Source organism: Polyergus mexicanus, unplaced genomic scaffold (assembly GCF_030449975.1).
Source record: "Polyergus mexicanus isolate NDT 795.1 unplaced genomic scaffold, iyPolMexi1.0 SCAF_12, whole genome shotgun sequence".
NCBI classification, from domain to species: domain Eukaryota; kingdom Metazoa; phylum Arthropoda; class Insecta; order Hymenoptera; family Formicidae; genus Polyergus; species Polyergus mexicanus.
In genome coordinates this window covers 7565575-7582499 of record NW_027223332.1, presented here as the reverse complement: position 1 = coordinate 7582499, position 16925 = coordinate 7565575, and the positions used below count along the sequence as shown (strand labels likewise).

Sequence of the window (16925 nt, the reverse complement as noted above, 5' to 3'; positions counted from 1 at the left end):
TTTTTTAATATTAAGTATCTGGACAATCAGGAGTATAAAATTTTTACAAAGTTATAATTTCTTAAATTATAATTTGATTACATTTATATAAATACAGAAGAGAGATTTATGTAGGTGTACGCGTGCAGATACATTTATCGCTCTTATTCTGATTGAATTCATCCCGCGCGCAATGACTGTCTGTCGACTGTATGCCCTGAATGCTACGCGATCCGCGATTTTCTAGGATGATGCGTATTGTTGTTAAAAACGATACGGTCAAATCGTCGAGCTAATTAACTGGCGCTTTCGTGTTTGCACGATCGTAACGAGAGAGCGAATCGTTTTGCATCCGCGAAGGCGCGTTGGCCATAAAATTTGGTTTAGCTTAAACTTTTACGCTCTTAATTGGTGCGTCACGTAAACAAAATATACATGTGATGTTATGATGCATGAAATATACATATTCGAGTATCCAAGAATGCAACGGCATATAAATATATGCGTACATTCCCGCGCGAGGAATCAAGGCTTACTTACTCGAATAAAGACGAAAGTTTATTACGTGGCAATTGCACATATATACACACACACACACACATGCAGGTGAAATTTCAACTAAATTACGTTACGTACTCTCGAGAAAATCCTCGCGATGCGAAACCGCGTGAGGTGAGGATGCCCGAGAAATGTCGGTCTCGAGAATCAAAGAGAGATTGCGTCGTCGAAGCAAAAGGATCAGTGGTAGAAAAAGAGCGAGCGTAATTGGAAAAGCGATCGATCGGCCGGCAAATATCCGATATCTAATTGCGCGCGATTCGCGGTTATTCCATTACGTGTTATTATTGTTACGACAGGCGTTTGCGCCTGCTCGTGCTGAGATTTCGCAAGAGCGCGCCGCGAACTTTTATCCGCGCGAACGCGGCCTTGCCTTTTCGCATCGCCGTGCGTCGCTTACGCTACATTCGCCATGTGGGTGTCACTTACTTTCCCGCCTTGAAAAACCTTTCACCCGTTTTGCGCACCTACGTATACATGTGCATACAGACGCGCGGTAGACGGGCCGCGTGCCGTTGCTATAAAGTCAGAGAAATCCTGAGGAGCGGTGTAACCCGTTTTGTATTGAAGCTTATGTTAGCGCGAGCGAGCGAATTCCTCCGTTCCGATCGCGCCTCGTATCTACGGGGTGTCGCGGAATTACCGGATGTCTTACGACACGCGGATAATTATACGGATTGCTTAAAACTGACACGAGCGAATCGAGCGTTCTCTTGGGATATCTCGTGTGACGACACGGTGTTGCATATATTATCAACAAAGCTAATGCAGCTTTGTTTGTCAGAGAAAAGGAAAGGAAAAAGAGCCTTAATTAACACTCGCGATTGACTAAAGTGTCGTGATAAAATGCAATTCTCCACCCCGCGTCTTCCTAGCGTCTTCTTCTTCGGTAACTTTGCCTTCGGAAAGCTGTCGACTTGACAAAATACAAAAGTTTCGCTTTGTATGCATTCCTTCTCTCTATTTTTAGACAGAACCTTTAGGAACGACACGGTTTGCCGCTTTGTCAAGTACACAAGGGATCTTTTTAATCAGCCACTAGATGCGTTCCTCGCGAATATTAACCACGCTAACAACAGTCGAAACTATGCTAATTAAAAAATAATTACGTCAATATTGTAGACTTAAAAGAGAAGATGCGTAGTGTCCTAAATTTTGAAATAAATTCTCCTTTTTCCTTCATCCTCGTCGACGAAATAATTTCGTAATTCTCGGTTTCTGTTTGCCCAAAGCTTCTTTTTAATAGATTGCATTGATTTCGTATTATCGAGGAGCATGTCGATATATCATTGGCTTTTATTCATTCAGGCATCAAAAAATTGCAGTCGTGTTGTAATCAAATAATAACATTCAAGCATTGTATTTACATCCGAACGATACGCTCCAATTCTGTACTTTTATTCATCTTCATTTGCATTTAATTTAGTAACATCATATTTTAATCACCGTGTGTGTGTTTGCAACATACTTACACTTTCAAAATATTGAATGCAACGTAATATGTAAATTTCGAGTTAAATTAAAAGCAAGTTTTTGATTTAAAAAAAAAAAAAAAAAAAAAAATTGCACATCTTTGTATCTATTTATTTAAGTACTCTTACAATACTTTGGCTATTTAAATTTTACATTGGAAGTTTATTTGCAAGCTTTATATTTGATTCTAATACTCTCTTTACATTAACGTTAATTATATAAGAAGAATCTTTTCTCTAATCATACATCTTTTTAGCACAAATTATTTCTTGCTCAGAACACTCCACTCATATTTCCGAAAAAAGAATTTAACGAACCCGCGCGTTTCACCTCGTCGCTCGTTCATATTTTGCAGAAACACGGCGAACTTTGATGGAAAAGACTTTGAAGGGGGAGTAGACATGCCGATATAGCTTGTCTCGGGCACGCTGGCCGCAAAACGACCTTCATCCTTCACCGATCTCCTCTCCTGTGAATCACACAGCTCGCGCGACTGTCCGGAGACTTTCGATAGCTAATCTCGGGAATCGTCGCGTTCATCACGCGTGGCCCATCATAAAATTATTGTTCTTTCCTTGTGTCCCCACTTTTCCCACTTCCCCCTGTAACGTTGCCTCCTCCCCGTTCACTTCATCGGGTACTTTGATTTTTTTCACGGACGCGCCACTGCCGTCGTTTCGTTTCATCGCAGCCATTTTTATTTTGAGTTTGCTGTTCCCTACCCTGTTCCTACTTTCTGTTACAGATCTCGTACGATCCATAGGCGTCGCATACGGTGCATGAAAGAGAAAGAGATAGAGAGAGAGAGAGAGAGAGAGAGAGAGAGAGAAAGAGAGACACTTTGTAGCGATGAGGATGTAGCCCGTGGCAGGGTGGCTTTTCGACGAAAGAAAGAGTCGGGGCGATGATGACGCGCGCGATACAGGGAAGAGGAATCGACCGAGGCAAAAGCAGATTAGCCTAGAAGAAAAGGAGGGAAGAAGAGAGATCCTCTCTTCCGGATGTTATCGCCGAGACTGATAAAAACACTGCCAGGAGTAATGACGAGCTGAAATCGCTGTTCCGTCCGCTGTACCGTTTCTCCTTCGTCGATTTTAGCTCTCACTTCTCGCTAACTGCCTCTCCACCTGCTTTGCTCCTTTGTATAAGTCCTACCTTCATCGTATACACACGTTCACATTAATATCTATACACATCCGCCTCTCACGTGAGATCGAAGACTGAAAATAAAAGGTGGCGATATGTTGGGCGTGAGTCAGCCGGGCAATACGCCCTCGAGCTTACGGCACTCGGCGAGTTTCTCGTGCTTGCAACGTGGCACCGCCAGCGAAGGTCATCGCGCGAGGACCTCGACGCTGCTGCAACAACCGAGTCTACAGTTGAGCAACGGTCATCATCAGTACGGCGGCCAGACGACGGCGGCGGCGGCGGCAGCGGCGGCAGCGCATTCTTCCCTGCTGCAGCATCATCGACAGCAACAGTCCCGCGAACCGTTTGATCCCGTTCAAGACGGTAACGATTACGGCTTTGTGAAGATCCGACCGCGACTGCGTAGCACGAATGCGACCTTGTATCACGAAGAGGAGGTGGCGGCCGCGAAGAACGCTCTTAGGGAACAGCGCGATGCTGCTGCGTTCAGTGATCGCGAGTGCGATTCCAATTTGAAGGACTGCTCACCAAAGGTCAAAGACCGCGACCTTTCACCGAAGGGAACGGCCAAGAATCAGAATCCTCTCAGGGGCGCGCTAATACTCTTCACTTCGACATCGTCTTGGTGGAAGGCTCGACAACGGGAGGAACAATTTACGGGAGAACGGGAGAAAACGAGTGGTAGCGGTGCCATCGCTATTGGCACGTCATCGGTGCGCCACTGGTCCAATATCTCGATGGCGTCGCCCTCGAACGAGAGAAAGTGGCCGTCCTCGATGACGTCGCCCACGAACGAGCGGAAGTGGTCCGTAAGTAACAGCCTACTAACGTCACCGTCCAACGAGAGGAAGTGGAACAGATCCTCGGTCTCCTCTACATCGACGAATCAACAGGACCGGAAGTGGCGGTCCCTCGGCGCACTTTTGAGGACTCCCGCCAACATTGGCGGCGGTTCCCACACTAGCCAGAACTCTTTGTCGCACAATATGAGCCTGTCCATGGTCGAGGGTGAGCACTTGCGCGAGGAATCACGCGGTTCGAGCTGCAAGGGCCGCTATCATCAGCCGACTTCCTACTCGGCGCGAGTCTCTCGAGTCAGTAGAGACGTTTATCGAGAGAACGGAGAGTTTGGCCAGGCCGTTGGCAGATCGAAGGTCAGCCGTAGATTATATCAAGACAACGAGGCGGCAATCGACCGAGATCTGGATGAGAGACACGCTGCGCCACGTAATCGTCGTCATCAGCTGGATGATCCAGAACAATGCAGGAATAATCGAGACGGTCGCGATTTCTGCGTGACTTCCACCAACAGATCGAATCGCGCGCAGAGCTTTTATCTGCTGGATGATTTTCTGCGACCGCAGCCGCAGCAGCCGAGCAACAAGTGCACAACGAATGTATTCGTGTCTCCATCATTGGCCGTTAAATGCGGCCAACAAATATCGTGTGGCATCGAGCACGGCAGATTGTGCGAGGTCAGACAGGCGACTTGCCAACAGGCAAACGTCGGCAGTAACATCACGCCGTCGCGACGTCACAACTCGAGTTCAGACAGCCTCGAAGTAGCCGCGAGTCCGCTGCCACCACCGGTGCCGCCACCGCCACCGCAGGCCGCCGCTAGCAACGCGCGGAACGACCGCGAACGGAATGAGAACCCGAAGGACACGAGTAAGGACGTGTGCCCGTGCAAACTGTGCTGGACCAATATGCAGAGATCTCTCGTAGAAGAGGTAAGTGAGTTCTCCTCTCCCCCTGAGGGGCACTGGACAATAATTGAGTCGTTCGTCACACCGCGTAATCCATGCACGGAAATCCGCGGGAGATTCCGCTTGAGAAATGAGCCTATGATTAAGGGACTTTGACAAAGGACCGCGCCGGACGGGTCGCCGTTCCCGTCTCATCAACTCATATATACGGGCATACAGAGTATCTTCAAACACAATCTCGTTTCTTTTCTATTATATATATAAATATATATAATGTATCTGAAAGATTTTATTTATACGAATTATTTGTTTAAAATTAATTTTTTTCTAACAAAAATGCTAAAAAATGTAATGTAAAAAATTACTCATTTTAGTTATAATTCATGACAAAATATTAAGACATAACGCTAAAAATTATTGGACATAATTTATATTTTGGATAGCCGAACTTGTTTTTATTTTCAGTTTTAATTTTCTCACATTTATTGCTTTTAAATAACTTCTATAGATTTAATTGATATAGGAATTAAAGTCCTATTTGATATCTCGAGTAAACGACTCGTTTTCTATTTAGAGAATTAAACAGGAGCTTTTAGCAAAAAAAAATTATAGATTAAATAATTTAAAAAAGTGATTCGAGTTTAAAGTATCAAAGTAAATGTTAGATTGAAAATTGAGATCGAAAATAGAAAAAGCAATTTGATTCGAGTATATCGCGGAACATTCTGAAAGAAATCGAACAAACGTCAGGGCAATTCGCGCGAATGGAATTATTGGTTGGCTCGTGTGGTTTTATCGTAATCGTTATTCGCGATGTTTATTCCGCGGTAAGCAACTTTCACCCCGGCGTGCGCCACGACTCCGTGATCGCGACAAGATAGACGTCGTAAAAAAGTTTTCGCGGCGGATCGTCGGAAAAGTTGAATAGAGAGAAAGAGAAGGATCGACTATCTCGTCGACTGTCCGGTTGGCCTGTCGACATTTCTTCGCCAACGACTCGCCATTAACTGTCTTTTAATCCGTTCCGCGTCGGTCGCCATGTCGAAACGAACGATCCTAACGCTTCTGTTAGGATTCTGCTTTACGGCCGTTTGTGCGATCGATAGGATTCGATAGAGACAACGACAACCATGTCGACGGATTTATCGGCTTTGTGGAATTCGTCGCGATTACCGCAGAGTCGATTGGAAAAAGACGAGCAACACAGAGAGGTTTTAATATCGAGCTGCGAGTTTGTAAAGTAGCGTCTTATCTCTGTCTTACGTAAATTAATCTTCATGTCAAGACAAGATTCATAACACGGTTCCCATCCTAACATATGTAATTTATTACGCTGCGAATATGACAGATTGTGTTATCTATCAGCTACAAGTTTTTTGATATTTTTTTGAAAAGATATTTTTTCGTATTTAATGTACACCCATTACAGATACTAAAACCTCGATTGAGACAGAATTGAGGCAAAGGAATTTACAAAATCCAAGATCGCGATATCGCGCCGGTAAATTCGATCCAGCTCTTATCTTGCGTGAAAAGCGATTATATTGATCGTTGGATAAGAATTCGCATCGTGCATATTACGCGGTGACAGATGAAATAGATGAATATAGAAACGGCGCTCGCCGTTCTGTTATGTTTCTATTTTAATTGAGCTCGATGGTATAAAATGTAAGTACGCTGTCCTAAAACATGCGACGTCATATATTCAGTTCAGCTTATATATATATATATATATATATATATATATATATATATATATATATATTTGCTTCCGCACTTCTGTACGTATAGTAATTAATAATGAAGTAACTTCTACAAATGGAACCGTAATACGGATCGTCTGTAGACCTATAGCTTTAGTATCGACCCTTTGACTCGCTCGAATAGAAAGAACCATCTTCGATCGAATGCGAATAAATATACGATGAAGCTACGCAACTTTTCTTGTAGGAAAGTAAATAAATGAGAAAAATTGCACGGTTAAATAGCGCATAATTTAAATGTAATCGACTCTGTCGATGGCAAGATGGAAAATGGTTTAACGATAAACTTGTTATGTAAATTACACGAGAGAATATATACAGTCCAAGTGTAAGCTTCTTATAATTCTTCTTTGAAAATGCGCTCGTAAATATATGCATCGTAAATATTAAACACGAGATTCCGGTGTATTTGACTCTTCAAACCGACAATCGAATCGATCGCGCGAGGCCAAAGTCAACGGTGCGTGCGTTTCGATTCGGGTTACAAGTTCACACGCTTGCCGGGTCGCGAGCCACACGCATACACGCACAAATCATCCGATTTATGACCATGGATAAGTGGAAGCACGTGCTGGTCGCGCGGTATCTACCGTTTCAATTGGACAGCCTTTTTTCTGCCCGATGTGCCGACGTGTCGAACGTTCGTCGAGCGTTATTTTTAGAGCACGGCACGTCGAAGGAAGGAAGTCGCATTTATTTCTATCCTTCTGCTATCTGCTCTATTATTAGTGGATATGGTTTTGACTGAGTTTCCGTTCGTTTTTAAACGTCGACGTATATCCAACGCAGCGCCTCCAGGCTCCTGTCGTACCCTCTCGTTTGTTTTCCTCCTGTTATCTTACGTTTGGAAAACGCACACCGGCATACATATTCCCGCCCGTCCAATAGTCTCACCCGGTGATGTAAATACGGTTGATACCCGTGGCCGTGCGTTCGTTCGTGCTGTTTCAACTTATCCATGCATTACGCTTGAATATGTAACCTGCCCGCCAACGCCGCCGCAACGTTTCTGAATATCGACGAACGCGGGTTATCGAGGCGATGGGTTAATTGGAAGGCTGAATATATCTCCCGCGAGTCGGATGTGTCTGTAATGACACTCCGGATTACACGAATATAACTCCGGATTAACATATCGCTGCATAAATTTCCCTCAGCAGTTGTCTTGCTTTTTATTTTCGAAAAGAAAAACTTTAATCCCATAAATCGGAAAAACGATGATCGATTCGTTGCGGAAAGTCTTCTCATATTGAGATATTTTAATATTTCTGTCGTCTTTTTTTTTTTTTTTTAGCTCTACAAATCGGGATGTCCTAGGTCGGGGACGCGTAACCTACGCATCCGGCTCAGACTGGTGAGCATTTTCGCCGGCGTTGAAAGGCATGCAGATTACCGTCGTCATCTGCGAACGGAAAATTACTAGTGATGTTTATACACGGCTGGAGAATATGACGTTAAATTTATATGATTTCGTGCAAATCGGCGAAATGAGTGACCCGCGTGCGGACGCGACCGTGAAGAGATTTCATAGGATTACGTAAACTGTGCGGCATAATGACACGCCGACATTCCGATAGAAAGAGGGGAACGGCGTATAAACGGGGGGGGGGGGAAGAGCCGATGCTCGTCTTTCGACTTGTGTAAATGCGCGAATGTCGAGGTTCACGGCGAATAATCGAAGCGTCAAACAGCAAGGGACACCAGCTGATTCAAAGTAAGATAATAAAAACGAAAGATCAAGAAATTTTCTATAGCTAGGATTCTATGATATACATTGCGCGTATTAAAAAAAAAAAATTCTATACAATTTCCACGATTTTCCTCTCGCGCGGTTTCGTCGACCGGTAAATTACGTATCGCGAACGTGAGACGTAGAACTGATGCGATTAGGCGATTCACGATGGGAGAAAAGAGCGCATCATCAGGTATGCTGCTGCCGTATGTCGGAAACTTCATTCGTCCGATGCAAGGTGTAGGGAGGAAATAATCGTGTAACGTCGCGTAGAAAATAGAACGAACCGGTCGCTGAACAAATAATCTTTTAAAAAGAGAATAATACAAATTCATTGTGCTCGCACATACGCGTCTCATGGATCGTCGCTTTTTTTTTTTTTTTTTTTTTTTTTAACGCTAATATCAACATTTTATCGAAAAAGTGTAGTTCTCGATTTTATCGCGAGAATATAAATAATCCTGTGATTTGTATGATTTTCGCAGTTTTTTCTTATGTTTACAAGAAACGAGATTTTCGAGATTCTAGTATGAAAACGACGAAAAATATTCGAGCATTCGACGCACGCCTTAGTATCAGATTCTCGATCGCTCGTAGTAAGAACCCTGCCGATGCATCGAATCCTTCCCTTCCTTCTTACGACCCCGATCTCGAGGGCGTTTAATCTGTCGTTTGAATTGATCCCGCATCCCGTATTCATTGCTTTCGTGCGGGAACCGTGAACACACACATATGCACGCCCAGACATGTCACGCATGTACACACTCTATCACTCGCCGTTCGCGGTGAGTAATACTTCGGCACTCGAATTTATATCACAACATAATATCTCCGTGTAGGAATTATCTTCGCATGATTTCTTTACGTGCCACGCATCTGGACACGACCGCAACGTTGGAAGCACGTATAGGACAGGCCGATAGGATTAATGAATGCGAATAGCGATAGGAAAATTGTTACAAATGATATTGCAAGAAGTACGCGGATAAAAAGAATATAAATTCACAGGGATGTATCGATGCTTTTAAAAATTTTTTTGTGTCTTAAAACTATATTCTTTAACATATTTTTATCGCGCGCGTTATGAATTTTATCCATGACGAATAGAAAGAATGCCTCGATAATAATAATAATAATAAAAAAAAAATACATTTTTCGTACATATTTGAATGGCAGTAAAAGACACTTCGTCTCGAATCATCCTGTAGGGCCTCGGAGGCAGGGGACTTGGCTATCTATAAGATAGAAGTCACGAGATAGAAAGACCCCTGACGGTGATATCTCACGGCGATCTCCTCAAGCTCGGCCGTGGCTGTCGTTGCGTCGAACCAAGGTGATTTATCATTATTGAAATACGGACCATTTGAATCATCGTAATCCACTTTCGTCTGTGACATGCGACGTTTTTTTCTGCCGGACAGGAGTCCCTTTTGTACCCCGACTTCGCGTTCCGGCACATTCATTTTCCGCTCGAAAGTTATTGAAATCAGCAGAATTATTCGACAAACGCGAGATAAGATTTCCCGTTCTGGAATTATGGTTTCCAGAAGGGCAGTAAATTTGACAAAATTATCCGACAATTATTAATATTTAATGAAAAAAAATCGAACAAAATAATGATCTGAGATAGAAATAGTTCTGTGTTTAAAATTACGAAGGATATATATTTATTTAAAACTTAAGAATAAAAATTTATTCACAAATTTATTAATTATATATTTAATGAAAAAAGTTAAGAGAAATGAAAATTTATGAAACAATTACATATATCTTAACGTCCTTTAAAAAATAAAATTATTGCGTCATAGGAGCAAGTTTTAGATTTATGACATGATGCGGGGAGAATTAAAAGCTATTTTTGGTAAGATATTTCGTAAAGTATTTTACTTTCAATATTGGCGGTATCATCGATGTCATCTCGCGAAAGGTGATATCGCTTCGAAACGAGTTGAATAAATTTGCGCGGCAGCCAATTTTTTTTCTTGCGCGCGCAATACGATGTTGCGACAAACGTAAAAACTACCTGGTAAAAACTCGAAAGCATCCGCGCGCGCGCGTATCGCTATAAATTTTATTTTTCTCAACGACTTTCGCGTTTATTCCTACCTGCCCCGTAAAAAGTTTTTGAGATAGCGCTTAACGATGGCCCGGTCATGATTTAATGATATTTCATTAAGCGAAATTTATCTGCCTTCATCTTCGCCTTGTTCGCGGACTCGCTGCCGATCAAAGCTTGCGATAAGCACCGGTTCTCTGTCCTACGGGCCCTTCTTGAAATTGTTCGTTGCGAACGTTAATTGTAACGGTGCCTTTTACATCGTCCCGGGCGCGGTTCTACGAACAGCGGAATCGTTTATCGTCGCGGTTGAAAGATATAAAAGCGATGGAACAGATTAGAACGATTTCATATGTATATATATGTCACGCATAGAGACTATGGGATCTGCAGCTCCGGAATTCTCTTGGATACCCGGTTGTGCACTTCCACGTGCGTCTCGTTCCCCGAAATGAAATTTCTTTTTGTCAACACAGATGGTGGTCGAATGCATTTCGGTACAAACCGGATCTGGACACATGGCATTACTCTTTCGTCTGAAAAATAACGCCGTGAACAAACAAGCGGATTCCGGTTTGCATTCAGTGTTCTATGGTAGTTAACTGCAGTCTCTAAAATTCTGTTCAAATTCTGTCGAACCAATTGAATTCTCGTTAAAAGTCAGTTATTTCCGCGTTGTTAAATATAAGAGAAAAAAATATATACACGGTGAGCCCAAATCTTCCGGCCAGATTTTGAAATTTTATAGGAAATTTAATTCCGAATAAAAAGTTTCCTATAATCATGAGGCGAAAAATGCTTCCTTAAAAAGTTAGCGCCCAAAAATCTCTGAAATCACGATTATTTTTTACATTTTCACAAACATCAGGGAAATTATGCGTATTTTGACAAAAAGTACCGAAACAAAAGTTGTAGAGAATTAAATTATCTTTCAAATGAGATTAAAATGAATATATTTATAAATAAATGTATAAATATATAAAATAAATAAAGTTATTTCAGAGATTTTTCAGCATTAACTTTTTAAGCAAGTATTTTTCAACCCGTATTTATATAGGAAACTTTTTGTTCAGAATTAAATTTCCTATAAAATCTCAAAGTCTGGCCGAAACGTTTGGACCCTGTATATAGATATATGTACTTTGTACTTATAACGCAAAGAGAAATATATTTCTAACGAACGATATATGTAGCATATCTATGTTTAATGGTCTTTCCATACAACATGTTCGAGAAGAGATGTTCGTGACATCCTCGGGCGATCCAATCGAGAATCGCTGTACGGACGATACAGTATATTTCATATATTTTTGCCAGTCTCTCTGCGAGCCATCAAATAAAATTATTACGACTACAATGTGAGAGCGACGCACAATATTCCGTGCGAGCGATTCCTCGAGGACTATTCGAAGCGCAACTAACGCACTAATTAACTGACAAACGAGATTACTCCGAGTTCCGGTTGTTAAACCGCAAAACCGCTCCAGTACGGAAGACAAAAGCTCGTATTTAACATTAAATGTATCCGCCTGATCTAAAAGCCTATTCACATCGAAAGTATACAGCGTGCATTTATGATCCTGTTTCATAAAATTTGAACGATTTAAAGGAACTTCAGCTGCACTTGTACACCTATGAGAAAATATACAGAGTGTCGCAGATTTGCAAACAAACTGAAGGGATGAATTCAGTACGCCGAAAGGAGGAACTTTTTTCTTTGGCACTTTGGGGTCAAATCTTAAAAATCAAGCGCTTCTTCAAATCAAAATTTAATAAAAATATTGTATATGGGATTCTTACAAAATCAGGCATTTAAGACAAAAATTATTATTTAAATGATAGATAATTACGTTTTATAATGTTCTAAAACGTAATTATTATTGTCTACTTTTAAAATTGTTTGCTTTTTAGAAAATTATTTTTTTAATAATTTTTCAATGCACTCAATTTTTTAACAACAAGGGAGAAAAAAACGGTTTCTCTTTTATTGTCTGCTATATACATTGTTTACACAAGATAATATTCTAAAGCGCGAATATTTTACGATTGCGGATGCGGTAGATCCCTGCAACGTGCGCTTTATTATCGACCAGTCAAATCCTGTTTTGCCGATATTGCTGGCAGTCACGATGATGCAGTCGAGAGACAATACCATGAAGATGACAGCACCAATATTTTTTTTTTTTTTTCTCCAAGTATAATAACAATCAATGTGATATCAACGTCTAATTTATTAGCGGTAGAAATTTTACGAAAATATTTCGAAACAGGTACGAATTATTATCTGCCCGAATATAATTTGTGATCTTTATTACAATCCTCGCATAATATGAAATAAAATAATTCGCATATATATTAAAACAGTTGATAGAAGAATAAAAACGGGAGTCTAGATTATGCAAATGGATGATTAACGTTACATAAATATTCATCCGCGATTATGTGATCCGTGTTACCATACAAAACTTGTATAGAAATGTAGTAACCGCGGGTACGCACACGTGACTGCGAGAGAGACTTGACACTCGATCAGGCTGTCAATCTATCCATTCGCATCGGGGAATGCGGGTATACGATTCTCAGGCCAGTTCATGTGGGCGCCGTCGCCGTTCGGTGAGATTTAGATTCCCGGTAGAATTGGCCATCGTATATATCTCTCACTCTCTGCCGCATTGCCCGTGCGTTGCCATGCGTTGCCATGCTAAATACTCTCTGCGGCTATGGGCGATTTAACCGTAATACAGATTCCGTCGTGCATCTAAAAAGCCCTGGCAGTAGCGTGAATTAGCATTTGGCATACGCTCGCCTCGAATGTGATTGCAGTCACGAGCGAATTAATTCACGCGTATGCTATAAATGTATAGTTATGCTATATCCATACATATGTTTATATAAATATATATAATTAATATTTATGTGTATATCGTGTAAATAATTTATATATATATATATATTTATTATAATATATGTATTTAATATTCGCGGTCGCTTTGATGTTTGAGATTAGGAACCAGTCAATAATTTGCGACAGGAATCAACTTTAACATGCTAGATATTATGCATAATGTGACGAAAACAATCTGGTTTTTCCCCCCCCCCCCCCCAATATGATGACTCGCGAGATATATTTATTTGTTAAATTTACATGTGCGAATTATATTTCGCATAATTTTTGCATGATATCAATATAATTATCATAATATACACGAATGAGTTTTCAGGTCTGATTCATCAGAATGAACTTCTGGTAATCAACGATCTTGTGGATTATATACGGGCGCTGTCGCTTCGATATTTCCACGGTCTATATAGATGCGAAGTTCTCGATGTACTTAAGGTTTAATATTTTCATGGAACTCTCGCTGATCGGAGACGCTTGGCGCTCCAGTTTCCGCTTTTACTGCGTTCTAAGTACGGGTGCTTCAATTCGAACAAACTTGGCGAGTAGGCCGTAACGACATAATGTGGACTAATACGCGGCAATTTGATAAGACTCCGAGTTTGAACTATTTCAATGAGCACGACGTCGTCTAGTAGTAGCTGTTCGTCATATCTAGCAGAAGTAACTTTGCAGACTAAATTCAGAAATGTTACAACTTGCAAAAAAATTATATTGTTATAATTTTAATTTTTCAAGACATCTTTGAACCATTTTAAAAATCAGACAGCGAAAGAAAATATAATTGTGAAATTAAATTCCAATTCGATCTGCGATTTTTTTATAGTTATTCGAGTCGTCTTGTCTCTCTCTCTCTCTCTCTCTCTCTCTCTCTCTCTCTCTCTCGCGATTTGACACTTGAATTATGTTTCATACTTGATTCGTACGTTCATAAGTTCGTATTGTAACTTTGCATCCGCAAGCCACATTGCGGGCTTGAAATAATTATGTGACAAGAAGCGGAAGTGCGATCGTACGAGATGTAATTCGACGCCGATGCAACGATGAAGCGTTTCTTTGTATCTACGACGTAGTATGCGTTTGATACATACACGATTGCATCAATAATCAGACGCGCCACGCCAAGTCGTGTCGTCTGTCCATTTCGAGACTATACAATATATGGGATTTTTTTTAGCGAGATTGCGAGTGGGCGACGCCAGTATAAATCAGATAATGACTTGACAGTAGCGATTAGATCGATCCTTTTCGCGTAATAAATAATTTTTCCGTCGATCTATTATTTAATGAATAGGATTCGCTATAATGTAAGATCCAGTGAGAGTAGAAACTCGGGACTTTTCCGAACAGAAATGAGTGTTTAGAAATAACGTTTGACATATTTCTGCGAAGTTGGGCGGCTCTGTAATTTTTTATACGATAAGTGGATAGTGACAATGATATTTTCATGTGATTCGATAAAGCTTATAACTCTGACTTTCAATTACTCGTTTACGCGTATATTTTATTAAATCGAATAGCAATGGAGATTATATTATCAAATAATATTATCGCATACATCCTTCGTTCCGTAGGATGCTGGAATGCTTTGAAGCGAGAGTTTATAATTCATGGCGAAAACTCTCGCGGATATGACAGCATCAATTAGCATTTTCTCAACAAATAGAGCAAAGATTATATCTCGCTCCCGCAACTACGTCGATGGAAAAGGCGATTGTAATTTACCGTAATCGGAAAATCAGACGCTTATCTTCGCGTTTGTTTTGTGTCGAATCCCGTTTGTTTGCGTGAAGGTGCTTTTAATCGATTACTTCCGCCGTGAGAGAGCAGGGTGGAGAAAAGGAGGCGGAAGGAATAACGGCGGAGGCTGCAACGTGAGTGTATGTATCGCCCATATCGATCTCCCTGTATGTAACGCGACCAAGAGTAACGCGGGTAGAAAGTCGGATATCGATGACATCGGCCAAGACGCACTTCCACACGATACATCGTCGGATGTGTTCGTAAAAGTTCGCGGAAGAATTCACTCATCGTTGAAACTTGCGAGATCGACAAGGAAGGAGCAAGTTGATTCGACGAAACGAATTAAACGAAACGCACGAATAAACCCTATCAGGATGATTTCTAAATGTTTGCAGAACCGATCGAGATACAATTTTGGATTATATTTCATTATAAGTGTTACCATTATGATTATTATCATTTTTCTATTAGACTGTGATTTAATTTTTAATCTACGCATGTCGTATTGTGAAAAGTAGCGCGAATAGGAAAATCTATCTTGCAGGAATCCGTACGAGCGAGATTATCAATTTTGTTGACACGGTGCGGCTAATGGAGAGGCATTCGCCAAGACGTTCCCACGGGATTTCGCGAAAAAGTTCGCTCATCGCGGAAACCCGTTCCCGTGGATGGAATAAAAGCCGCTCGTTTCTAGGAACGGATGACGATGCCGATTAAAAGCGGAACAACTCCGAGCGCGCTATGAGCTGCGTAACGCGTCGCGAGTTTACGGTCTATAACTTCCCTTCTTACATTGGCCGTATGATAAGGTACGCTCATGCGACGGTTTATAGTTCATTAAAATTTTTTTCTACCGGCTCAGAAGACGGCTCTCGAATAGCGAGCGTGGTGGTTTCGCATGACTTTCGATACGCTCGTAAAGAGGGACTTTGTTGCGCGAGGCATTTCGAGATGTTTCGCCAAACGCAACGACGTTAATAGTTATCCTTGAATTTCGGTGTCTTCTCGTGATCGCGTTGCGAGTTTTCCACGTTCAAATCTCGAAAGTCGGAAAAAGTGATAAAATTTACAAGTTGCATCAAAAGTATAATATGGCGATAGTAATTTATTTTGTGCTTTGTGACAATATACGTTTCTTTCAGAACAGATACACATATATAGAAAATGCAACAAAATAATAAGAAAGTAATGCAGAGTATTTAAATGAGAAAACATAAATGTCAGAGAAGAAAACATAATTGTATAATAAAAGTATATATATATGTATATTATAACATAGAAAATAATATAATGTATACATATAATGCAAGCTGTGGCAAATAATACTCTTTTATTCGTATATTCATATTATTCATTTTCCTCAAAGACGTGATAATGAAGGAAAGAAAGATCTTTCGAAAAAACTTGTTATTCTAAAAATAAAAACCTCAGTAAATTCAATTGATGAATCCAGATTAAAGATTCTAAAATAGAATTATCTAGAACGAAAGAGATAAAATTCTGTGAGTGGGCGATAAATAATTAAGAACGGTTGTATAGCATTCTGCGTTTTCAATATATCGAGACAGAAATCGCGAGGGATACCCGACAGCAGAGAAATTCACTTAGGCTTAGCTCTTTAGTCGTATCCTTTACCAGCGAACGAGAATGACGTATGTGAGTCAGGTTCCCTAACGTGAGTAAGTAGACGAAGGAAGGTGCGTGGATGTGATCAGGTGAGGGTCGTGGAAGAAAGCGAGGTCTCGACTTCTCGCTCGGTCACCCCTTCTCGTTAGCGGTGCGAGTCGGGTCACGAACACCGGGAGAACCATAACGGAAGAAGGAAGAGGGAAGCCAAAAAAAAAAAAAAAAAAGAAACGAACGGCGG

General features: G+C 41.0%; 1 protein-coding gene across 2 annotated transcripts in view; it reads left to right on the top strand.

Annotated features, from left to right (window-relative positions):
- Nucleotides 1–16925, top strand: part of LOC138938290 (uncharacterized) — a 139221-nt gene that overhangs the window by 44425 nt on the left and 77871 nt on the right. For both annotated transcript variants that reach the window (XM_070305151.1, XM_070305152.1), the window contains exon 2: nt 2756–4889. In XM_070305151.1, the coding sequence (XP_070161252.1) occupies nt 3252–4889 (1638 nt within the window). In that variant the 5' untranslated portion in view covers nt 2756–3251. The remainder of the gene's footprint in view (nt 1–2755; nt 4890–16925) is intronic.